The sequence below is a fragment of the Falco punctatus genome, assembly GCF_963210335.1.
Source record: "Falco punctatus genome assembly, chromosome: 10".
NCBI lineage: Eukaryota > Metazoa > Chordata > Aves > Falconiformes > Falconidae > Falco > Falco punctatus.
The window spans coordinates 27,285,271-27,312,883 of NC_137590.1; the positions used below are offsets into that span (position 1 = coordinate 27,285,271).

The window sequence follows — 27,613 nt, forward strand, 5'->3', positions numbered from 1 at the left end:
CAGCTACATCTCCTGTCGTGCAAATGTAGCACCCTAACTGATTCTGCTTAACAGGATGAAACAGAGCCGCTGAGGCCATCTCCATGTCACGTTACCCACAGAGTACTTGACAACCTGGCACGGTATCGTTAACTGGTGTCCTCTCTTCTGTTATATTGTTATTTATGCATGTTTTCCAGATTATAGTATATAGTATTTTTTACCAGCTATTCGAAGACCAAATGTATACAGTAATTTTGCATATTGAATCAGCTGTGCAAAGTATGTATTCAAAGAGAATATGGTAACAACCAGAAAAAAACAAGTATAAGGCATGGGAACTTGGATGAATCTTACTACAGTTAAGTATATGTAGTCACAAAAAAAATTATTTTCTACTATGCTTTGTTTGTATCCATGTTGCTTGTGAAACAGAAGCTTCAGTTTTCACAAGAGGAACAACATGATTCTTTGTCAGTAGATAACCACTGCAAGATGTCAGAAAGAAAAATGCAAGCCCTTGAACATATGACTCCTCTCCTGTCTTTGAGAACCACTGTTCACTCAGCCAGCTGTCTGACTAGTAAAGACATTTTTTGTCACTTACAAACTCTAGCAGAGTATTACATGTCAGCTAAGTTGTCAAGGGAATTTGCATTTACACAGACTAAATATAGTAAGAGGAAAGACTTGTGGCAACAAAAAGAAATTCTTCTTGGAACAAGTTTAATTTATTGGATTACAGATGTTAAGCTTTATCATAGAGACTGATCAGTTTTCTTCAGCAAGTGTACTTTTAAGCGTTGTGCTCACATACAATTTTGATTGCAGTTAATAAGCTACCTCAATATGAGGTCACCTTACCTGAATTACTAGCAAAATATTCTGTTTACATAATTTTTCTTCTTAGTAAGCAAAACTAAAATCTGCTGCTACAAAATAAAAAATATTTTGCTATACTTTGAGTCCTTTTTACCTGTTTATGAAAGTCCATGAACAATTTTTTTTTTCTGAAGGCTCTAATTTTGTGATCTATACCAATAAATTATGATGTCAATCTTGTGTCAATTTTGAATTATATCACAGCAATTGCTGCTGGAAAAATATCCTCAGCAAACAAATCTCTATTGCTTGTGCACTTCTGTGGTGAATATTTTGCATGATGCTTTAGTAATTCTGATTTCATATTGAAATTGTGCTGTGGAATTTATGTAGATTTGAACTAATTTTAAATTATCTTGGTGAAATCCTAGGGTTATGTTTCATTGATCTAGTTCTTTTATGAAACTTATCTCATTTTAAGCAATACTTGGAGAAAACATTACACAAATTTGTAACCTAAGCAAAGCAGCTGAAGAGAAAGCACACACTGATAAACCAGAATTCATAACACTATTTAGGAAGAAAAAAATATGCAAGAGGATTAGAACAGGGTCTTAACCAACACAAGAGCTACTCATATCCTAAGGCCTACCTATAAGATGTAGAACACACAACTTGGAAAAAACGTCACTAACAGCTACTAACAGCCTCAAATACTCGTAAAGCCCAGTTACAGTACATTTTTAGACCACGGAAAATGTTATTACTATATGAAACCCTGACACTGATCTCACTTAGACCTGTTCTGTTGTTCCACATTCATAAATTTCAGGGTCAGACAGACAAGAGTTGGAGTATGTAAGTGTAATAAAAATAATATAATCTGAGATTCACTCCCTTGGGTTTTCAGCTACCTTACTTTAAAGAATTTCCCAGAAAGTTTCTAAACACAGTGTTAAGGATAATTAACTGTGTTCAGTAATATTTCACAGAAGAATATATTAGCTGAGAATTATTCCTTTGTCTCAAGAGTCTTTTGCAAAGAGACACCTTTCATCTTGAACAAGTGCCAGCTATGTTCAATAAGAAAAACTTGTGAAGCACAAATGAAACTACACTGCAATATTAGGTTAAAACAGCTTCACTAAGTACTTTAAAAACTTATCCTAACAACACTTCTCTGGAAAAATACTTTATAGCACAATTACAGAGCTGAATTATGGCTGACCCTCCATAGATGTATTTGCATGAAAGAAAGACAATTAGATTTTCAAAAGCACAGCTAGGATTTCAGCAGTAGGCACTGATGTTTCCATTGTTTTTCAAGAAGTTAGCTGTATAACCACTTCATATTCCTTAAAATCTCCCCCTAAGCAACAAAAACTTAATGAAAGGAAGAACATTTTTTCTCAGGAAATGACAACTTGAAATTACCATTGAATTTGGACAGAATCCTATTCACAAAGATTGACTGGTCTGTCCCAATACATCCTAAAGTCTAGTAGCATAATTGTTCATAGTGAGTTAATTTTATCATTTTACTTGAATGTTGGAATTTGTTGGTTTTAAATCAGAAAAGATCGCTTGTATTGGGCTAAGAATATATATATTGCAAGATTTTAAATTGCTAAGATTTATTTCACTTCTTGCTAGCCAAACAACACCTAATAGATCCATGTGTATATTACAACAATGCTGGAATGTCCCTTTAATATTTTAAAAGTACATGTTTTTAACCAGAAATTTGGGCTTACTTTCTAAAGAATACATTATTCATTATCAACATGCCATTATACTGTCCAGGTATTGACATGCTGGAATTTTGGAGCTCAAGTCATGTTGCAACCATGATCAGGAAGGTATAGTTGTGAAATTTTGACTTGAATTCTTAGCTACATGTCAAGATATTTGGCTGGCATTGTGGTTGCACCAGGGAAGAGATCAGTGCAAGTACTTGTGTGTGGCACAGAGGCCTTCCTTGTGTTCATGAGATTCTCCATTGCAGAGCATAAAGAGCTTGTATGAATGCAGAGTAGGTATAGAAAGCAGATATATTAGTTAGCCACTAATGGAACTGGCCAAATGCTAAATGTCAGCACAGAGGATCATCAAAAACACGGCAAAATGTACACAGTGAATTTATATGTTGCAATGCTACTGAAAAAAAACTGGTTTTTCTGAAACAGTCAGCACCATTCCTCACAGCTTCCAAAGCCCATGCCTGCCTGTAAACTGCTTAGACTTGCCTGCACTTTGATTCACAGTTGCAGTTTAGACTTACATCAGATACTGCTCTGGAAAACATGTTGCTCTAATTCTTGCGAAAGCAGAGTAAATTGAGAAGCAGCTGGATTTTTGAGGAACACTTTCTGTGCTGTAGATCTCTGATTTTTGTAAGGACAAACAAGACTTACCCTGCTCTCATTACAAAGCAGAGGAAATCACTGGCATCAGATGAGTACTGCTACCACATGGGAATACAGATAAACAGGCTTAGGAAAACTGAGACATCTGGAAAGATGGAGTAAAAGTTATACAGAAAACACAGTATGTAACAGTACAAACGGCTAAAGTAAAAGCAGCTCCAGGACACAGCCAAAAATATCTTCACTTGAGACTGCACTCACCCCAGCTATTCACACTGGATCTGCCCAGCTGCTGAAAACTGCCAGCCAGCTCTGCAGTGTATGAAAATGAGTGTGTAATGAAAGGTAACAGTTTGGAGCACTGCCTTTTAGCCCCACTGTCTTTCATAGAAGTAAGACAGATACATGACTGTCCCTTAGAAGTCAGAAAGAAGTAAAACCAAGATGAAAAACAATCCCTTCTTACTCTGTGACTTGGCAAGTTACCTGAACTGTGTATTACCCAGCTTCTCTGAATGTAAGCTGTGAGTGTTATGTTACTTAATGCAGAGGTATATTATAAAAGCCCTTCAAGTTCTCCAAATGAACATAGTTCATATTGCTCTCATGTGTTTTTTCTCATGATGTCAGTTCTCTAGATGACTGTGTCCTCTGGTAAAGTCATCCTCAAGGTAGGGGATGTTGGTCTACCTTTCAAATTGTTCCTTGCCTTCACATGTCCTTGGCATCAGGCAGTGTCCAGTTCTCACCTTGTAATATTCTGACTGGTTCTGACAACTCCCAGATTCACATTTCTTTTAATGCTGGATCATTTACTTGAATCAGTTTTTAAAAAATTGACCTTTTCGCAGACCTCTGACATATTTCCTTTCTCCCCAGGGAATCCAAGACAAATTGCCTTATTCTGAAGGTGTTTCACTACTGGACCCCAGTTCCTCTGTTTTTTAATCAAATTGAGAGGTTGTGCTCTGCCTCCACTGCCAGACTTGTTTACCAGTAAATATTCCAAAAATATCAAGAACCACCATTCTACTTTCTCTTAAATTGCCTTTTATGCACGGGAGGAATTTGTTTAATTAATTTCAGCTCTGAAACTCTTTGCTATAATTCCAAACAGCTGCTGTGCTGTCCCTAGTGTTAATGAGTTTTGTCTTCGTATGACTGGGAGAAGGACAGAAAGGGCCATACTGGCAAAAAATGGGTAAAATTGGTTTTCAGCATGCAAAATAAACTGGACAGCTCCTGAGTGAAACTGATTGCAGTGTCACCCTCTCCTCTCTGTAGAAATTTAACCTGTCTGGCCAGTGAGAATGAGACTCACAGCAGGGGCAGAAGGTATTGACTTTTTGAAAAATATTCCTCTTTTTGTTTTTCAAATTGACTGAGGCAGTTTCATCTGAATTGTCATTCTTAAATAATTGTCCTAGAAGGAGCAGTACATTTCAACCTCATGCCATCCTTTGAAAATTTAGGCTAGCTTTTAGCTAAAGAGATGCAGCCTGACATTCTGAACCTACACACAGTGTGAAAAACTGCTTTGATCAGGCTGTGCTTATAATTTAAGGCAGTAAAACAGAATTCCTACTAATTGTATTTAAGGCATGATGTACTGTATAATCCACTAAGAAACTTGTTTCAAAAACACGGTAACCATAAAAAACAGCTGTTCCAACGAGTCATTTTCCCAACATGCAACTTAAAGCAAAACAGAGAAAAAGCCTCTCCCAGTTGTAACTTGTTTGTGTTGATATTATTATGGAGTAGGATTAATGCTAGGAATGTGGGGGAAAACAACAAAAAACTCTTCTCCACATTTCCTTTTATACCAGAAGTTTGAAAACAGGAAAAAAAACTTTTAGAGTTAAAAACCAGAAAAAAATCAGTTTTGAAAAAATATTGGTACCTAAACTAAATTATTAATAACAAGCCATGTATTGGTAGTCCAAAATAATTTGCAAAGTTAAGAATGAGTCTCAGATTAGAAGGAAGTGAATTAAAAGAAGATGCTTAGTTGAATACCAAAAAAATATAAAAAATCATGTCACATATGTGCATGTGTGCGTATTTTCACAGCGTTTAAGTATAATACAGACACTGGAAGAGGTAACAGTAAGATCTGGTAAAGGAGGTGGAGGAAACTGCACTGCAAACAAGGAAAATAAAAGACAAAATTTACTGCAGGCATTGCTCTTTTTTTCCATATAAAGTTGAGTGAACAAGTGAACAAATGAACAGCCCTTTTCATACTTAGAATAAGCCTTCATTCCACACAGCTATTGGAGGGGAAATATGAACTAAGTTCCATCAAGATAAGCCTTATACTGAATTCCAAACAAGGTTCAATTTTTTTTTTTTTTTTTTTTTTTTGAGGGGGTGGTTGGTGGTGGGAGTGGGGTGGAGGGGAAGAATAGGATGTTTATGATGTTTCTATTATATGACTGTTGCAGGGACCAGAATTTAATTTTTGTAGGTCTGCATTGCAGATGCGTTTACTTCCCATATTGTAAGCCTTGGAGATGCAGAGCTCCAAAGACTACAAAGATGTGACATGCATTGTTGGTTTTTTTTGTTTGCAGATATCTCAATAAGCTTGCTTTCCTTAGTTGTCACAGCCTGTGGTCTTGCTCTGTTTGGTGTCTCTCTATTCGTATCCTGGAAGCTTTGTTGGATTCCTTGGCGAGAGCGTGGTCTGCCATTTGGGAACAAAGACAACAAACAAGAAACACTGAACTACACAGATACAGAGACCAATGACCATGACTACAGCGAGGATTATCTGGGTCAGCCTACAGCCTATCCGGAGTCCTCCATGAAGATCAGCCACACCTCCCCTGATATTCCGTTAGATGCTCAGGCGGGAACGAAGGAGAACTGTGTACACAATGTGCGAATGCATCGTCAGATCACTGAACCAACCTCTTCTGCTCGGTCAGTAACTCCAGTTTCTGTCTGATATTAATGAATACAGATGCAGTCAAAAGAGCACAGCTTGATTATCCAGTGCCCTGATCTATTAAAAATGCATAATTTCCTTGCCACATTCTTTAAAAAAAAACCAACCAAAACCACACACAAGTTATTCTTTGAGGTGTGCAAAACAGCATCACAGTGCTATTCCACTCTTCGATCAACTGCTGTTTCATTTGTGCCTCTCCCTCAGGAGCTGGACAAGACAAAGCACTGTGTGTCCCTTAAAGCACCAGAACAGCCTAGATTTAGCTTGTAAAGCATATTAATTTGCACTTAGCACTGATGCTGAACACTCAGTGATATCTCCTCAAAGATTTTTAAAACAGCCAAAGAAGAAAAGTAGGGCAAGCTAATGAAACACTTGCAAGAGTTAGGAAATAGAATTAAAAATCATAGATTTTAGCCACAATCATGACTGTGGGGGGAAAAGTGACTGAACAAGAGTTAGCAAGGTCTCCAGGGGAACTGGAGAACCAGTACAGGGGGGAAGAGGAAAGAGGGAGATGAGAGTATGTGCAGGGGCAGGTGATAAAAGAATTATGTTTCACACAGTAAGAAAAAGGATCAGCATGTGAAAAGCCAGTAAATTTCTGAGTCAAAGCAGATTCAGCTGGAGAAGGTATACAGCACTAAGTCCAATTGCTCTTTGCTAGCCTTCTTTCTGGCCATGCGGGAGAACAAGTTTTGCCTGCAGGCACACCTGAACATGGGTAAGATGACAGCAGCTAGCAGCCAGTTCAGTAAGAACCAGTTGTGCAAAGCATATCTTAGAAAAAATTTGAGGTCCCTGGAACATTATTAATACTGTGCAGCAAAATCTCCAGGTGCCCTTCCTCTGTAGATTAGCATAAAAATGTCTTGGGCTTAGATTATTATAGGAATTTCTGGGGAGGTCAAAGCCATAATTATGGATACCAAAGTATCTGCCCTACCACACACAAGATTGAATTCCAGCCAAGGACTAACAGCCCAGAAGTACAGTACAGGGCTGATGCTGCTGTGTTTTCAAACTGCTGGGAAATAAGCATGTCATGAGATTCATTAACAACAGAAGATTCACATCCGACATCTAACTCCAAGAGCTCTCATGTGTGTCTTCAATATTGTGAAAGTACTGAGTCAGATACAGGCTTTTAGTGCTACAACAAGGCAGCAATTCTGATACTTAATCAAATGATAAATGCATGGTATCACCACTGCATAGCCATCTCACCAGAAGCAGCAGCAATCCTAATCTGTAAAGAACTTGCCTCAGCATCCTGAGTGCATGGACAATGTCTTCTTCCTGTGAATCTCTGCAGATCTTTCTTCTGTCAACTGTTCCCAGTCTGGCCCTCTCTAGCAGGTGTTAGTTACACTGGCTCTCTGTACCCAAGGGCATGGCTTGGCCAGGTCTCACCCCTACCCTGTACCATATGCTGATACAGGTGTTGCTTTTTGCTATTCTTTCATTGCCCCTTACTTTTGCCCAGGTCTTCTCCAAAAGACTCTTTCACCGATCAGGAGGGGCCCATCTTCCTTGTACTGCATTGTTCATTTGTTCATCTCTGTCTCTGCTGCTTTCTGGCATAACTGGGTAGCCAGCTGTGGCTTTGCTGTGTGGCCAGAGACCAGGCACCTGCCCCTACTACAATCCCTGCTAAGCTGTCTCTCCAGTGCATTCCTTTTTATTCCTCCCCAGGATATTCTGCACTTCCCACTGCCATGAGAAGCTTAAGGGTTGAACAATATTTTTTTTTTTTTTTTTTTTGTGACATGATAATATTTTATGATGAAAATTACTAATGGATAGCTATAAAATTACATATTTGTTATGCAGCAAGAGAAAAAATAGGATAGTATATAAGAGGCTGTTTTAAGCATGTGTAAACGCATATTTACAAGGAAGGAATGAACAATGAAAGCAGAGGAACTATTGCTGATTACATTCAACATAAATAGCTTTGGACTAATCCTGTGCGAGAATTTTCCATGTGCTCTTTCTGTGTTCAACCACAGCTCATGGCATGCCAATATACTGAATGATCGCTGCATATGAATAGGACAAAAAAGTTGAATCCAACTCATATAAGATTAGGATTTTACCAAATACAACTTCCACATCCCACTACTCTGACAGGGATGCAAATTTGATTTCTGTTATCATCTCATGAAGTGGAAATTTCAATCACAATAACTGAGTGACTCCAGTTAATAAATTTCACTGGACTGAAGCTAAAAGCAAATTTCTCTCCTTGGAGTAATAAAACTAAAGTAGCTTTTCAGCCAAAATACCACAGAGCTTATTACATCAGGTATGAGAGAATTGTTGGGGTGGTCAACAGACCATTTCAGACCAGAACAGCTCACTTGTTAATAGAGCAGCTGTAGAGATCAACAAGTAATAAAAATACAGAGATGTCAGGAAGTATCCTCCTTTTTTCCAGCTTTACCTTAGAACCAGAAATCAGTGAGTTCAGCTGGCATAATAGGCCAGATCCTACTGCTGTTTACATAATATAACCCATTTCATAGGCATTAATCCAAAGGATTCAGTTGGAAATGATAACCAATAAGAATAGCTACAGTTCTTAGTCATGTTGCATTATACTTGCCAATAAGGCAGATCCTCTGGATTTGCAATGGCCATGAAATTGCATTTGCCACATACTTCAGCCAGGTTTGGAGAGTGTATACCACTAGCTTAAGACACAGGAACAGAAAATTATGTGGTACTAGCAGTCTAATGCTGAAGGTGAGCTCTCACAACTGTTGAGTATCATGCTTTATCACTTTATGCAAGTAAAGCTGTGCACAGATTATTATCTTCTCCAACACAATCTGTTTCAATTCTTTCATTTTCACCTAAGGCATAACTCAATCCGAAGACAGCTCAACCTCTCCAATCCGGACTTCAACATCCAGCAGGTTCAGAAACAGGAGCAACTGACAGGAATTGGCCGCATTAAGCCAGAGCTATATAAACAAAGATCAGTGGACACAGATGATGGCCGGAGGAGTAACAGCAAGGCATGTGGAAAACTGAACTTTATTCTGAAATACGATTGTGATTTAGAGCAGCTGATAGTGAAGATACACAAGGCCATCAACCTGCCAGCAAAGGACTTCTCTGGAACTTCAGATCCATACGTGAAGATATATCTGCTTCCTGATAGGAAAACAAAACACCAGACTAAAGTGCACAGAAAGACCCTAAATCCAGTATTTGATGAAGTTTTTTTATTTACTGTCCCATACAATGATCTCAACACAAGGAAACTCCATTTCTCTGTGTATGACTTTGACAGATTCTCCAGGCATGACTTGATTGGCCAAGTGATAGTGGATAATTTTTTAGATTTGGCAGATTTTCCCAGGGAATGTAATATTTGGAAGGATATTGAATATGTCACCAATGTAAGTATTATAATTTTTCTTTTTGAAATCTTTTTGTTTCTGATTTTTTTTAACCTGATTATAACTGAAATTGTCTGATAGATTTATGAAGGAAAATACTCTATTTTCTCTATTTCTCAAGCTTTGACCTTAATCCAAGGAAATTAACAGTACATTTTCAGTCCTCATTTCTCATTCTTTGGATATATTAAAGAATGTCTTATGTAGGAGATCATGGTTTAGTCACTGCCCTACTGATAGGGTAGAAAAACTGGAGAATGTTTTTCTCTTAAACTTACTTAATCTAAAATTTACTTAAGGAAATACTACTTTTCTTATTTTGCCTGTCTTTCTGTGTTTTGCATGATTTGCATGACCTTCAGTCCTTCAAAAGACTGTATTCTTATAAAGTGAGCTAACACTACATCTATAATTTAGAGAAACAGAAGTTTGACAATGCTGTTCCATGAAAGCAATGAAACACACTGAATTAGTTTAACTCTTTGTCATCACTTTTGTTACATAGGGAAACAGGAATCTTACAAAATAATTCTACATTTCTGTTATCCCAAAGTCTCTGGTATCAAATTCTATGCAGGGATCCAATTAGTGATTAGGTACAAAATCACAAAAATTAGTTTTGGTAAAGAAAGAGCTTTTTTCTCAAAGCATAACACAACCTTCTTGTAATGCTATTAGAATTTAATCACGCGCATCCTACGGAGAACAGACCTTCAATGAGAATGATACATGACAGAAATCCACAAAGGTGAGATACTAGTGCCAAGAGTCAGAAAATATTTCATTTGCTATGTCAAACCATACTCAAATGGAGTACACATTTTAGATGAAATAAACAAAACATTACTAACAGTAAGATCAAAGTGTAAGTTTGTTAGACTTCAGGAAAGCATTTAAGTGTATGCTTAGCTGAGTGTAAGAAGCCATTGAAAAGTAAAGGATGTTCTGAGACAAATACTTTCCTGAATGCAGATCTTCATCTTATACTTTTGTGGTCTGGTAGCATGTCCACGTTACAGACCAAACTGATTCCTTTTTTTTGATTGGAATTTCTTTTTGAACATTGTCCTTGTTCTAAGGTGATTTCTCAGTGTTCTTAGTGTTACCTATACATGTGTAGAACGTGCTTGTGCACCCGCTGCACAATCTCCTTCCACACTAGAACTGACTGCAGCAGCAGCAATAGCAGTTCCCTCACTCAAGGTACAAGCAGGATGATGGACACTCAGTGTCAAAGGAAGATGAACCTGGTTTATGTTAGAAAAAGTTATTGCTTTTCAACTGCAAGGGAAAAGTAAGAATCTGACAGAGCAGATGACAGTCATTCCAAGTGAAAGCCTGCCTTCATGCAACATTAAGTGTCCCAAGTTCAACTTTTCAGTTTTACAATCAACTGAAAATTGAATGCACATGCACACCGGAATTACTTTGATATGTACCAGTCCTTTTTCCATGCTTTAATTCTGGCAAAAAATGGACTCTGATATTTTCTTTTTAATCATTTCCCCTTCCAAATTTCAAAAGTGATGCAGCAGATAGTTTGTATTCAGATGTTCTGTAATCTCTGAAATTAAATTCAGGACTGAAACATGAGTCATTCATTAACACCTACTAATATTAATTCCTGTGTGAAGTGTAAGTTTGTTTATCCAAACAGAACACATGACCTGCCATATACACTTGTCACCCAGTTTTCAGCTAACGGAGACCTTATCAAAGCAAATGAATAATAAGACATAAGACACACAATCCAATTTTGGCTAATGTGAGTTCTGAGATAAGAGTATCAGATAAATGAAAGTGTGGAGTACTCAGTTTACTAATTAATGTTTCCAAAATTTCAAAGGTTAGAACTTACTCCATAAAGTTATAAGAAACCCTCAAAGCATCATTTAAGAAGCCAAGTTTCAGCACATTTCCTTGCCTGAGTAGCCTAGGTATCTCACAGACCGACAGCAGAACATGAATCCTATGAGCTACTCGGTGAAGCTGCTGAAGTGAATACTCCTGTGGCTGCACTCCAAACCAGGCCAGCAGGCAGTATTAGTGAATCTCTGAAATAAATGTTAGCAAAGTTTTGAGCAGCATTGGGCAGTTTATGGTTGCAAACAAACTGTATTGGCTGTAGGAAATTTTCACTCATTTTATCTTTGAATGTCCTGTTGTTTCAAATAGTAATAATTACAAAACAGACAAATGCTGGGCACACTTATGAAGGAAATTCACTCAATGCAGATCAACAAAGAGTGCAGCCACGAGGGATAAACATACTAGAAAAAGGGAAGTTCCACACAACTACACATGACAAGTTTGTCATACTTCTGAAGAGTACATTCATTTTAATTCCTTGTGCATCTTATTATGCTGTATAACCAGTGATCCCAAAGGCCGTTATTTTACATTCTCCATTTTATTATGTTCTAATCCAATTTGACACACTAATATAAAAGAATGTATTAAATCCTTCTCTGCCCAGAAAAATGGAAAATGGCCTATTTCAAGTGAGCACTGCAGATTATGCCTGAAATGTCAGCTTTACTGCAAACAATGCCATTAAATAGACCTATTATGCTATGTGCTTTCTTCTGTTTTCTAATAACACTGGAAGATTTTTTTATTCAAAACCAACGATTTTGATTCTTTGGACAATAACATCTGCTCCTATCCCAGAGTTTGAAAGTATTTCATAACACAGACGGGTGTCAGCATAAAAAATTTCTACACACTCAAAAGCAATCTGCCTCCAAACACAAATCTCCAATATCAAAATTGTTGTTCTTCTAATCCCAGGTCCTCTGAGCATAAAATCTCTGTCCTGTAACACTGACACTTTTTCCAACCAGAAAAAAAGCAGCAGTGGGCTGTTTAATGGAAGAAATAATTAGGTGGATCAACTTTAGATGAACATGAAATGAACTAGATAAGCTTTTTGTATATCTACCAGACAGATTACACTGGTTTCTGGCTCATCAGGAAAGAAAGATGCTTTTTATTTTTAGGATGGGTTTCAGTAGTTGGTACGATTTATTTTGTAGCCTCTAAAACACATTCAGGGTTTGGGGTGGGGTTTTTTGAGTTGTTTTTTTCAATGTTCATAGACTGATAGTATGTTCTGAAGAGAAAAGGGATGTTAATATTTCCTTGGTTGACATCTTCAGACTCAGATCAGGCAAAAATGCATGGCTTTGTCACAAAGTAAGATAAACAACTGTGAAGAACCTGAAGCTGTCCATTAGTCCATTTCAGATAAAAGATAATTTTTCCTTTCAGAAGGTGCTACATATCCACTTGCACAACTTGCTGGGCACCCAGAAAGGAAAATCTTTTCTCAAGAACTGCTTGCTAAATATCACCAGGCAGCTGTAGAGCATGGAGAAGGATTTCTGTGAACTGGAAATCTAGCTCTGGTTCATACTGGCTGTTTGGATTCTCAAAATGCTTGGCCTTTGTCACTTGCTAAGCAGCTGATCTTTCCAGACAAGAGTAGTATTTAAAAGTGGCCTCCCCTTAGAGCAGAGGAATAATTGGATTAAGAAAGAACAATGTAAATTTCTATTCTTAGCTGGGCCAGCATTTCCAAAATGACTACTCATTTTCAGAGGCAAATTTGTGACTTTGGTCTTATAGTATTTATAGCTTTTGACACTGATGCTATCTTTTCAGTTGTCAGATATAGTTATACTTGTGATCTAGGCATGGTAGAATGAAAACTGGTTTTTTTTCAGAATGTCTAAGTTTATATATACACTTAAAAAAAAAAATTGTACTCATAACACCCTATTCACACCTTTCTCTCATCTCACTCTGAGGCTGAACATCCCAGACTAACCTGTTTTTGTGAATCTTTCTAGACCATTCTTTTCTCAAAGGATATTAACAAGGTTTCCTGTGATTATGCACCTAATATTCTACAAATTGTAGCAGTATATTGACTGTTAGCATTTATCCTTATCTTGTGGTTCCTTTGAGACTCTGCTGTATCCACCTCCTGTGAAGGTGTGAAGTAAACTGAAACTCTGAAAAAGGTAAAGCAGTTGGTCAGATCCAAACCATGGTTTATTCTTTATCTGCAAACAATCAGAGTACTAGAAAGGATTCAAAAGTTGTTTTGAAAATTGCTGTGTTGAAGTACTTCCACTTTTGTTTCTAGCTAAGCATTGAAGAGTGTAGCACCATCCCCAAAGTTAAAAACCAGTATATCAGGATACAAAAGGAAAGTGAAAATATAGAAGAAAGATATTTCTGAAAGAAAGACAGAAGAGATTACAGAAAAAAAACCTTTCTGTATGTAGGTAATACATACAGAATTTGAGAAGTAACATGTCACAGACTTTATAGAATGTATATGGGTCACTGAAAATCCAAAAGATAGTTCTGGATAGCTCAAAGTTATAAAGAAACACAAGCTCTATATCAAGTTGCTTGACATATAGAAAGAGCTAGCATATGCTAAAAGTTGCCAACCCAAGAAATTGATTGCACCTGTTTTTAAGAATCTTCAAGCTCTTTTAGGGCATATGTAGTGGTCAAGAATACAAGTGTGTCAGAAAATGCTGATTTGCTTTTGCACAGATCCAGTAAACAAAACTGTATTTAAAAAAAACGAATGAATTTAAGTTGCATGTTGGTATACATGCTAGTGTTTTCACAAAGAAACAGCTAAAAAGTAGGATGGTTATAAAAATTGAAATTCTGCATTCTAGAAATGCTAACTGTTCTCAAGTTTGCCCAAGAAAGATTTCATAATTTGTATTTTTAGGCATTTATGTTGTATAACTGAGATGCAACTGGAATCATAACATCACCAGAAGGAAGTTTCAAGTTCCCTGTTTCAGGGATGTTAATGCCAACCACAGTATGTGTGGAAGAGAGACAAAAAGAGACTAAATTATTTCAGTCAGTTGTTTATGGAATGCATAATAAAAATCTAAAATTTTGAAAAATGACTAAACCTACCAGATTTTTTGCAGTTCAAAACTATTCTGTCCTCAAACTGAAAAACACTTCCTTACAGGTTGCATTGCTCAGGACCATTCTTGCTAAGAGGCTGTGAGCATTTTAATGTGTGCCAAAAACACATGCATAGGTACAGGTCATAATCCTTAGGGTTTACACCCTCAAAACTTGAGAAAATTAAATCTTGTGCTTTGAAAGAAGTAGGTAAATACTTTTTCTAATTCATGGACAGTGGAACAGACTCACACAAAAAGGATGTGACTTGCTCCAGACATGACACTACTTAACAGCAGAAATGAGACTGGGTCCAGAATCTGCAGATTCCTGGCACCAGCCTTAATCCACTCTATGTAGCACTGCTCATCTTCTTTGACAGTGTACAGATACTGTAGCTGGCAGTAAGTCAACTAAGTCCACCTACTCCAATTTTAAAAAATGTTTAGCTTGTCAAGATGTTTTAGCTAGTATTTCTAAAATTCCTGTTCTGGCAAGTTCCTGGGTTTAGAAAAGTGATGGCATTGAGTGAGATCTCAGAAAAGCATCTAAAATGTTTACAATTGTTAACGAAAATTTCTGAGTCAACAGTTTGAGAAGGAACAGAAACAAACCAAATCCCTGGCTTTATGTATGAATTCAAATCCAAACCATCAATGTGAAGTGCCATGCCTACTTTTAGGACTGTAGCAGTAAATTAGCTGATTTATTTTTCTTTTCCTTGTAGTACAGAAATATCCAGTAATAATCTGGTGTTCCATTTGTTTAAAATGAGTAGGCTTTGGCATCAGGGAGGCAATCAAATGCAAGTCTTTCTAGAAAAGATAGATTTGCAAACCCATGTGTCTTGCCCACATTAAAGCATGCCAAAAGCTTAAGGAGCAACAACAATTATTTCATGGCTAGACACATTAAGGTAGTAAATACAAGAGGTAAGATTCACTTCACTTAAATTTTAGAGTAATTTCAAAAAAATCACAACTCCACAACCAAACCCAGAAGTACTGAGAAAAATATCGAAAGCATGATTGCTGTCAAGAGGCTGGTCAGTGAATATTCATCTTCTCCTAAGTCACAAAGGTCACTCTGTTTTGTTATTTTTCTGACTGTTCTTAATGAAATGTACAGAAAAAATGGAAGTCCATGTGTAATGAACCATTTCTTAGTCAAAAGATGCTGAAAAGTCATAGATCTTTAGTTCTTCAGATTTCTACAGATCACCACATAAGGAAGCAAAAGAGATTAATAAGCCTTCAGCATCAGCTCAACAGATATAGTAGTCTTCGTACAGTGGAGGACAAGCTGTAGCCAGTGTTTTTCCTGCAGTTTTACATTTTTTAATAACCATGTACTTAAATGGGTTCATTTTCAAAACAAGGCTTTTCCTTTTGACTTCTTGTGTTTTCTTTTTTAATCTAATGATTTTGCTAATTACTTTGTAGGAGAAGGTTTGTCAGAAATTAAATACATCTAAACGATTAGGAGACAGCACTCAGCGTGGCTACACAAAGGACAGATACAGTTATGTACAATTTTATAAGATAGAGATAAAATGTTGACATATGTTTTGAGAAAACTTAAAGACAGCAGATGCCTAATTCTCTTTGGAGCAACTGGGTATACAGAATAATATTCAATAAAACTTGGGGTGGTGTCTGAAGTAAAGAAAAGTTAAATGCCTTGAAGAGCAATGGTTTGAGGTGCAGCTAGGCTGGTCCTGAGTTAGTGGTACAAGCACCCCAAGCTTGTCTCTAAAAATCATGGTGATTATTCCGTGCAAGTGCCCCACAGGCATGGTCAGAAACAGGATGAATCGTGCAGTATCACTGAAGCCTCAGCTAACATTTATTGGAGTTTTGGGATTAGTTTAAGAAGATGGTAATTCAGAGACCTGTGTATTTGTATATGTACCACTTGAAGTTCACAGAACCCAGAAGTATGGACATCAGAGTTTCCAAGTAAGCTTTTTCAGTCTACAAAAAACATACAAACAAACAAACAAAAACAAAGTCAAAAATAAAGCAGACAAACTTCAGTTAAAGAATTTTAAGGATTTTTTTTTTAAAAAAAAAGTATTATGAGAAGACTGAAATTTTAGAATAAGATGTTTTGATTTCTTATTTGGAATGCACTTCTATTGCAACATTTTTAAAAATTCTGAAAGTTGAAATGGGAACAAAACTTCCTGGTTTTTATCAGAACAAAATGTTCCAAGTCAAGTGAGGGATATTATGCTTCAAAACAGAATAAAATCCTGGTTTCCACACTGGTTCTTCCCCTGCTCATCAATGCTGCATATTCTTGAGCTCTCTATTTTGTCTTTGTACCATACATGTTTCCCTGGTGTGACAGCCCCAGAACAGCAATAGTGAATGAAGAACATTTTCCTCGACACATTAGCTGCACACTAAAAAATGTTAGACCCAATCCTAAATTCCTGGTTTTCCAGCTTAGTGGAAGAGTCTGTAACGGTCCCTGTTCTACAAATCCCCCTTCTCCTTTCCTCTCATCTTCCTCTGCCAAGTCTCTTTTTCCCAGAAAACTCTCTCTAAACAAGGCTTTTGGAGATAGCCTTCAGTGAAACAGCCCACAATAGCATACAGACTGCACACAAAGCAAAACCAAAATGTCATCCCAGTCAGCCAACCCTGTCCTTTGATTGTATCATCCAAAATCATTAGTGGAGTTGCAAACAAAACCACAAAAATGCTCTAGTATATTACAATTCATAGGCAGCCATTCCTCAAAGTTGAGCAAAGAGCACTTGCACAGCGTTAAGGCTAAAATAGCTGTATTAAGGTGATCTTGGCTGTAACCATTCCGCACATAATTCAAGATTAGACTGTGCCTTTTTTCTACATTGTTATATAACTTTCAATTTAAACATGTATTTAGCCAGGCAGGGGGAAAAAAATCACTTCAAACAGGCATTTAATTATTGAACAGTTTTGGGAATGCTTAGTTTGTTTTTCTAGAAGAGGTCACAGAGGGCATTTCAATAGCTTATGGATTCATCAAAATTTCTGAAAAATCCTACTTTTTAAATTTAGTTTCAATATTTGGAGCCAAACTTGAAAGTATTCTTCCCTCTGAACATACTGTGCTTGTGTGAAAAGCCTCAAGCCATTTTTAGTCTTTAATCCCCACAAGATATCACAGCCATCAGGCATCTTTCTCCACCAAACGGGGTATTTCAGAGTTTTACAGTTTTCCTCTGCGTACAGTCTGTTTACCCAGTTCTCATGTTATTTTCTCATGGTCTCATATTTAAGCAGTAAGTGCACTTTTTTGTTATTGTGTGTTCTTTACTTAGGGATTCACTGTAACTATGCTCTGAACTCTTACCAAGACGTACTGGATATTTGTGCAGGGGATAGCCTAGCTACTTGGGAAGCACCTCCTGCACACCATACCTGACTGTTTAACACAACCTCAAATGTGTCCTTGCTGGGGTCAGCCTTGACTTCATCTTTTCTAGTACATCCGTGCCCCAGGTAAACAGAAAAGAAAGTGCCGCTATATACAGGCTTTTCTCCTTACCAAAAGATTTGTCTGTCCCCTTTCAAACTCTTGTTAGAGGATGTAACCTGTCTCACACTAACCATTCAGGATTCCAAGATCTTTCCAGAGTCCTGTTGCAGAGGACAAAACCTTGTCTGTACAGAAGGAAGGCATTACTGGATCATAATTGTAGGTAGTGCTTAGGAAGCACAGTTTTTATGCTTACAGGCTAAATTATAGAGCTTGCCAAAATCAAGATAAGGCTGTAACATTTGCTAAATAATTACATGAAGGTTCTCTCCAGACCTCCTCCCCCCTGCCTTTTTGTGTGTGTGTGTAAACACTAGAAGTCGCAGCTGAAGTTTGAGCTGACTGGTGAAGAAGTTCCCACAATATGTCTTATATATGTATCTATAGCTTTTTTAGCTTTTCTCCTAGTCTAGCAGAATCTTAGCAGCTAATCATATAGTCTGAAAGAAATAAAAGATGAAACAACTGAACGGACATAAATGATAGTCGCAACTTTAAAAGACAATATATTTTGCTAAGATTTGGTTATATGATCAACAAGTATAATTCCAGATATTGTAGAGGCCCTAATTGTCCCTGAGAGGCCTCAGAGATGTATGTGGCAGCTTCTCTACTCAATCCCCAGCCCTTCAGAGCATGAGGGCCACTTCCAAGGCTCTGTAGTGAACTCAGATTATCACAGAAAGATACATAGCTATGTTTTTCCATTATATCACTTTGTTAAAAATATATTACTTGGAAGCCAAGCTATCCAAGGGAAGAGGGAGAGAAAGACATCACTCTCTTATTGTAAGTGTCTTTCTGAGAGTAGAGCTAACAAAACAATGGCAAAACTGCAGACCTATAACCTGACTAAAAGTTTTTCATCAAGATTTATCAGTTCCAAGTTTGCTACCTTTTTACAGCAGAGATCTTAATTTTAACTCGCTATTTTATTTAATCTCTCCTCATACATACACATTTCTCTAAACATTCAGAAAGATATATGTGTATCAGGAACAATGTATAAAGTATAGTGTTTCATGAAAAAAATCCATGATTAAATGACAAACACATGTAAACCTCCGCATTCTGCACTGGTCTTCCCAAACACTGAAAGGCAATTTGCAACGTGCATTCAAATTCTAGAATTATGGATATAATAACTTCTGTAATTAGTCTTGCTGAACTCACTGGATGTATTCACAGAGGTAAATGAAGCATACAGTCATCTGCAGTGTCTGAGCTTTCCTATGGCTTCCTAGCAGAGAATTGGAATGAATATTTCACAGAATGTACTTTGGTGACATGACGGGCTCAAATGACAAGATGGTATTAGCTACATCTGTGGTATCATGGCATTTGAGATTTGTATGGCTACATGTTACTGGCACTTCATTGCTTGGTTAAACACCTTGCTCTATTTACTCAAGAAAACAGTAGTCACAAGCTACAGCTTACCTTATTGAGTGCTTAACATTCACTACTCCTTTCATCACACAAATTCAAAATTAAAGCTACATACACCATCTGGAAGAAGATTTCCAACTAGTAATGGCATCTTGCTTGTGAAGGGTAGGGAAGCAAAAAACAACTGACAGCTGGAGGTTTTCACAGCTAATTATATGAACTATTGGGATAAAATTCCCCACTCATTCTTGGGTCAAATCTGGCATCTTAAAAATAGCAGTTTATCACAACATCAGAAAACATAACCTTGCTTGCCAGGCAACCAATTTCTAACAGCCACAGTACAAGTGGCTGAAATCCACTGCTCCTCCTACCTAAAATTTACTTTTCTCTTTCCTGCAGTAAAATTATTTTTAAAGTAGCAGTGAATAGGAGATTGGCAATATCATCCAATACTTAATATTTTCTATTCATATAGAAGCTGCTACCCAAACACTCTGAAAGTTTACATGGAAGAGCAAAAGAACAATTCTCCATACTGTATTTTGTATATTTGTTTTCAGTTTTCACAGAACTCTTTGTGTGTTTTCTTTTTAAAAGCATACTGGGGTTTTATAAATATTTTTAAAAGCCAGCTGTGGTTTAATCAACCATCTGATCTATATTACGATAACTCCTCTAAGCAACCCCAACAATAAAATAAAAATGTATGCAATAAAGCAAAGAAACGCGAACAAAAAAGATAGGAAGAAAACAGCAGACTTTGGTTTCAAGCCCCCTAGAGAATTATTTATGATCATCAGGAAGAAAGGAATTACTTTAAAATAATGAAAACCTTTCAATGTCTGCACTCCACTGAGCACAGAATCTTACAGTAAATGCTAATCCAACAATAAACTTCACCACTGGGACCACAACATTTTATGCAGGTAGAAATGAGTAGTACTCAGGATAAGATCATGACTATTGTAAAGTCAGGGAAAGAATTCCCATTGAAGCTCAGATTTCATGCATATCCTCCTGCTATAGTTTGGATATATTGTCTTGTAAACAGTACAAAAAGCCATATGAGATAATGTAAACAAATAACTGGAGATGTACACAGAAAATTCACTAGAACAGCAGAACAAGCAAATCACCATCCTTTCATTACTCTCTGCAATATAAATACATGACAATGACCTGCTCAACAAAGATTTGAATCTTCTCCTCCTTCCCCAAAATCTGATGGCTAAAATATGTGTGAGCTGTCAAATTTAGGCCTGGAGAAAGCAAGATAGATTTTTTTCCATCAGAAATGACCCGAGTTCTACATCCACATCTTCAACTTTTGACTGGATGTAGCAGTCCAAATAGAAAACAGAATAGATTATTTTCCCTCGAGGTTTCTGCAGTGAGCATCCCTATTTAGTCAGGACCTATTCCTTCCAGTAGCTCTGCAGCATTTCTCATTTGCTAGCTCCTTTTCCAAATTCTTTGCTTTATTCAGTATATAAAGTGTCAACATTTTTGGGAAAGCCACAAGAAACATTTCATTCAATACAAAACTTTTATTATAAAACAACATATAAAAAGCTTTTCATCCTATCTATAACTGTAATAGTTTTTGAACAAAATATAGATATTTTTTAAAAACAAAGCAGAAGATATAACAGTAGATGCTCATTCTCTTCACAGCCATGGAGCCACTCTCTTTTTCTCAAAAATCATTTATTTCAGGAAACTTTCCGTGCTAAAGCAGCACATACAAAAAATGATACTAACCTTCATTTCAGACAGACTTGTTTCAAAAACTGAGTCAGGATGGTCAAAGATAACTACACAGAATTCTTTCAAAAACCATACTTTCTTCCAAAAAAATTAAAGTCAGGCCCTTTTAAGGTATCAAACTGAGTACCCTAAATCACTGACCATTGTCTATGTAACAAAGACTTCTAAAGTGAAACCATTTATACCAAGTCAACTCACAACTTTGATTTCCTTACAAAACTGTAAAATTATTTAAATTATAAGCAACTAAACCAAAAATTTGAGAAGGCATCTAAGTGACTGTGAGATCCTGTTTACTAAATCACTCACAGACTTCCTAAAAACGCTACATTTTATTCCTATCCATAGGCTAGTATGTACTTAATAATACTATTTATTCTGAACATTAAAAAAAAACAGGTAACAGTCTGGGCAGTGCAACAGACTCACCTCACACAAATGGACATGAGGAGGAGAGCAAAACAAGCCACAGAAAAAAATAATTTTTCTCTCTAGTTACATTTCTCATGTAGCATTTGTAAAGTAAAACAAGTTAGAAGAAAATCCTTCTAAGAGGAGGAAGTTCTATTGACTCACTTTTATGGACTTAAAGCACTAAAGCACTTCTATATTTAGTGCTCTTTTTAATCTCACACCTTACACTACCCTCTGTGCATTCTTTAAAAGAGAAAACACACTCACTAAAGTGGTCTTAAAATTGTCTGCAGTACACGTCTAAATATAATAGGGAGGCACGAGCATATCTGATAGAGAACAAGTATTACAGAAAAAGAACTGTTATCACACTTTACAAAATCACATCTTCTCCTGCTCATGCTGTAGCCACCTGGATGAGAAAACTTGATTTCAGAGCCTGCATTTTCTAAACTGGATTTCTGTCTTCTTCCTTACCATTCCTTCAGCTCCTCACAGTCTTTAGTTTTATTTTAAAACTGTTTTCTTCTGTACAGCTCCTAAGTAGATGTAGTACTGGATTGGTACACTTCCTACCAGCTTCAAGATTAAAATATTCGATTTAATTGGAAGGTAGGTGAAAGATACACAGCAACAGCATAAATTCGTGTTCACCAGATCCGCATAGCCTAAGTGTCCTAATGGCAATAGTCCAGAACTGTCTCCAAAGAAAAGAAGGTAGCTGGATTTGCATGAGCTTTTGGGCAGCATCAGCAATTAAGATACTGAGAAACACTGAAATGTTCCTGGCAGTGCCTAAAAGAAGTGGTAAAAGTAACCCCCTGTTGCTAGATCACCACAGATTCCATGGCATTGATCCAGGAGGTGAGTCAGGGAGGTTTGCCCTGAGAGCGTTTTACAGTTGGCAAACTTGACATAGCGGTCTGTTACAAAATCATAAGTAGCATCCCTGGGAAGAAACAAAGAGCCTCCCTTCTCTTTCATGTTTCCCTACCACCCCTAAAAAAGAATCACCAAGCCGCCAACTTCTCTCCTGATTCAAATGTGAAGTTTTCTTTGTAGCATGGTTTGAGAAATAAAGGATGAAAGCAGTCCTCGTTTTCATGCTTCTGGAGTGACACTGTCTTGTTATCATTAATTTCATTGTCATTCTCATTCTTCTTTCTTCCCTGTATTATTTTCATTCCTTTTGTATTTGAATAGCAGAGAGATTCTAATGTATGAAATGAGACAATTTTGCAGTATTGAAGGTTTAGGGGGATTGTCTATTTTGACATATTTCATGTATGGCTTTTGTAGGATTAACCTTAGTGTCCATGATTATATTCTTCCCCTTAACTTCCAATTAAAATGGAATTGCTGTGCAAGGACAATCAAAGCAGTACAACTGCATACCTTTTAACAGAATATTGCTCGCAGTGAAGTAGTCTCTTTACCTTGGTTGCTTTGCTTTGAAATTTGCAGTGATTTTCTTTTCTATGTGACCCATTTAAATAAATTACTAAGAAGTAAACAAAACTTCTATGGAAATTGCTTTTATATTGTTAAAAGTGGGTAATTTTGTAGCAAAGTGTTACTGGTAAAATACATGTTATGAAATTTAGTTGTGCTTTCAGTCTAATGGAAGGTTACATGGAATGCTCTCAGACATGTTTTTAAGCCATAATGATCCCTTTGCACCATTTTTCTTATATTGATAATTTCTGTGGATGGTGCATTTGAGTCTGGCAGGGCACCAGTGTTATTGTTTATACAGGTGACAGATCACAAGCCAGGTTTTTGTATTTAGTTGCACCATGTAATAGTAACTAAGCCCATTTCAAAGGTAACAGTATTTGAACATCAGGGAGCTCTAGAAAAAAAGCTACTTTTTACTAGAAAAAAACATGAAGTATTATCAGCGGTTCCTGACCTGAGTGGGTTGCATGACAGGACACAACAGAATTGGCTCTAGAGGAACAAAACACATGGAGAAACATCAGCAGAAAGATACTTGATCCATGGCTTTAAAATCACAAGAAAACCCAGGAAAGATACCTATTTGAAAGAAACAATAACTTTAATCTAAATCATGATGAAAAAAGTCTCTGTGTAACTCATACAAAAAGAAAAAAAAAAAAGAAAAAAGAAGGAAAAGAAAAAAAGGAGAAATAGATTCATAAAGCCATGCTTCTCTCCCCACCTGCTAAATGGGCACTGAACTTAAAGGGAGCTGCACATAGAAAGCATTTCTTTTGAAAAGTCTGCCTTAGGTATACCTTATTAACAGAGGTAATAATTATTTTATTACTTTTTAGTGGGGTGTGAAGCCAAAAAGGATCCAAAAGAGAAAGAAAGAGAAAGGACACACCAGGGACATCATTGAACTTGGATTTGATTTCCAGATATCACAAGAATTTTTAAATAATTAGACAGAGTTTGGATTAATGGCAATACACAGTTCACTAATAGTTATTTTACTGGTTGGCAAAAGAAGCCCATTATATTCAAGCAGTCAAAATCTAGGGCCAAAGTACTGCTTTGCTGCTTGTTTACAATGAACAAAGCACATGTGTATTCATTACACTAGAGCCCTGATCAGAAGGATCCCCTCCCGGCCTCCTCAGGGCACAAACACAGGTACACATATACCAGCCCACCATATCTTCTCTACTGAAATTAGACCTGGGATGGAATTACAGAGCACATGGCAAAATCCAACAAGAGATAATCTGTTTTGGGAAAAAAAATAATTAAAAATTCCAGAGAAAAGCTCTGGAATGGCAAGAAAGGCATGCTACTGCAACATAGAATTTGACATTAGCTTTCTATTTTTCAAGCACACTGTACTATTTGGACCATCCTCTTTCATATCAACTTCAAACCCAAAACTGTAGAGCAAACTTTTATTTAGGTTAAAAGTAGATTCAGATTTATAAAAAATGGCCTTTCTTTATTACTCATTTTTCATATGACCTATGCTAAGCCTGAGTAGCAAGGAAGTCAGCACAGAAGACCTGAGTATAATGAACATGTCCACAAAACACTACAGGTGCTTACACAGACTGAAAAAAACATTTCTTTTTTTTTCCCCTGATACTATGACTCTCTCCATCTTTTTTCAGCACTATCCAGGTACATAGTTTCTCTCATTTTTCCGAATGATGTGCTCAGAATGCATGATATAAAGGGCCTGTGCTTTACACAACACAAAATGCCTTCACTGAGAATGCCACTCAGTGCTAAGCAAAGGCGAGGGACTGCTAGAGGGCCCGAATTTTTAATATCATCGCGCTGCAGCACCATGTCTATATCAGCTTTTTTTAAAAAAATACAGTATGGGCCACACTGCGAGAGGCTTTATCCGTAACTCGGGCTATGTCAGCAGGGCAGAAGGGCTGGCTGCTCACCATCCAGGTCCCACCCAGCCAGGCAGCCCAGGTGGCAGCCCTGGGCATCAGCCAGCTCCCCAGGCCAGGCCGAGCCAGACTGAGCCCTGGGCCCATGGGAAGGCCTGGCACAGTGGGGCCCATGGCTGGGCCTGGCACAGTGGGGCCTGTGGGTGGGCCTGGCACAGCGGCGCCCATGGCTGGTCCTGGCACAGAGGGGCATGTGGGTGGGCCTGGCACAGCGGGGCCCGTAGGTGGGCCTGGCACAGCGGAGGCCAGCACAGCAGGGCCCATGGCCAGGCCTGGCACAGAGCAGCCCGGCACAGCAGGGTCCATGGTTGGGCCTGGCACAGCAGGGCCCAGCACAGCAGGGCCCAGCACAGCAGGGCCCATGGCCAGGCAGGACTGGGCTGTGGGGAGCTACAGACCCACTGGTGTGGCTGAGGCAGCCCCCAGCAGCCCCCGGCTGGGCAGTGCTGTGCTGGAGGGAGGGCCTGGGCCCCGGCAAGGCGGGGGCAGGCCCTGTGGTGGCCAGGGCCAGTAGGGCCTGTTACTGCCCTGGGCCCTGGCACACTGCGTGCTCTCAGTCCCTGTACATGAACGGGTGATTGAGTGGGGTTAGAAGACAGGGTATCTTTCGATATTTTAGTGGAGCTGTAAGGTCACGTGCAGCCATTGTAACTCAAGGTAGAGTGAAAGGCCAATCTATTAATTTGCATAAAGATTAGTTTAAATTGACATTTTCATTTTAACACAGAAGGAAGAAATATTAACAGGCAAGACATTTTGGATTAAAATATTTTGATCAGCTAACTTATTTTTAAAACCAGCTTCCTCCCTTGCATTTTTCTTGGATGTATTTGAGATTTTCATTATTAGTGGGATATAGAGATAATTAAACATTACTTTCAACTTATGTCAGAATGTAAGCAAGAACTTAATGTAAGTTAATGTAAGTATATATATAACTTACAATATATATAACTTAATGTAAGAATGTAAGGAACTGGCAAATAATTCATGGTAAAAATATTTTTATGCATTAGAATGAATTTGCTGCTGCATTTTCTACAAGCTCACGTTTGCCTAGAGATAGTGAACACTTGACGTGTAATTTAGTCTCCCCTTCTTACAGCAAGCTAGCATTTAGCCTTGAGATCATGAGCGTTTATTTTCTCATCTTTCCATCTGTGTGATGTTCACCAAGAATTTCCTCTTAAGTCAGCAAGGCTGGCCCAGACAGGTTAGCTGGTATGGTAAGATACTGCACACTACAGTGACTCTGGTTTTCTTTGGTTTTTCAATCTCAGTATTCCACAAAAAGTTGAGGTCTAATCCAAATCAAATACAGCCTGCTCAAAAATTATTGGGCTTGACATGACAGATACTGATGGACATTCATTAAAAGCTTTGGTCCTTACTTTGGGAAACTACTGCCCATTTTTCCAGATTGCACTGTTAGGTTGTTTCGTGAAACTGCCCTTTGTGAGGCATCCCTGTCTGCCTGACCTACTTGTCCTTCCATTTTTAATGTCTTCACCTGCCATCAAAACTTTTATGTTTCCCAGCTGAAGCTCTCCCTTACATTTCCTTTCGAGAAAAAATTGCCCTCCAAACATCTATTCCTCTGTAGAACAATTTATATTTCATAGCTATTCCCAAGCTTGTCAACATTTCTAAAGCACTACTGCCTTCTCTGCAGAGGGAAAGGTTTGATGCTTAAGTACTCTCCTCTAAAGCTTTAGCATTGTGAAATCAAACTCACGCTCAAGAGGCTTCCCTTTCAAAAGACTTCTGAAGCACAATACCAAAGGAGGCAATCTGTAAACACTGACAAGGTGGGATATGCTGAAGTGGGATACACTGAAAGAAACGGAGGAGCAAATCTGTCCACAGCACATCTCTAGTAAACCCATGTCTTACAGGTTATGACATTTTCACTGTTAAATATTAGATCAGGAAGATTATTTTCTCTAGCTCTCAAGTGTTCCTTATCCTCCACACACATGCATGCACCTGCTGCCTCCTCATAATAATCAGAATCACAAAAGCCTGCAATGTCTGGGAAAGAGTCAGGGCAGACTTTTTTGTATTATTAAATCTATACTGGACTTTGTATTTTGTAGAAAGCAACAAGTCATAGAAGAATTGCAAAAAGAAGTTACAATTCAAGAAAACAAAACAGTTTTCAGAGGAACAGTTTACCTTGCAAGGAGAAACTTAAACTTTAGTTAACTTCTTTCTCTAACCAGCAATGCCATCTAGCAAGCCTCCAGAAACAACTCAGTGCACACTCTTTCCTCTTAATGACTGATGAGGAAGTTAAAAACTGCTTATATTAACTTTCTATGGAAGCTTCATTTTCAGAATGCCTCATTTCTGTTTTTCCTGTGAAATCAATTTCTGACATGGCCACACACACATAAACAGGACAAGAACTCCAGCTTTTTCAATCATGTCTCTACTAATTTTCATTAGCTCAATTCAGATTATCTCCCCAGTTCATCAATCTAGTTTGGAACAAATTAAGACATTATCTTTATTTCAATAGCTACAGGATAATTCATTAGATGCACTCTTAGGCCCAGATTCAGCAAAGCACTTTAGTTGTTCGGAATTTAAAATCTATGTAAAGGATCCAAAGCCATTCAAATCTTT

General features: G+C 37.6%; 1 protein-coding gene across 4 annotated transcripts in view; it reads left to right on the forward strand.

The window, feature by feature from the left end:
* SYT9 (synaptotagmin 9) overlaps positions 1-27,613 on the forward strand; it is a 72,153-nt gene that overhangs the window by 27,927 nt on the left and 16,613 nt on the right. For all 4 annotated transcript variants that reach the window (XM_080404604.1, XM_080404602.1, XM_080404603.1 and 1 more), the window contains exons 2-3: positions 5,744-6,095; positions 8,987-9,533. In XM_080404604.1, coding sequence (XP_080260730.1) covers positions 5,744-6,095; positions 8,987-9,533 — 899 coding nt within the window. The remainder of the gene's footprint in view (positions 1-5,743; positions 6,096-8,986; positions 9,534-27,613) is intronic.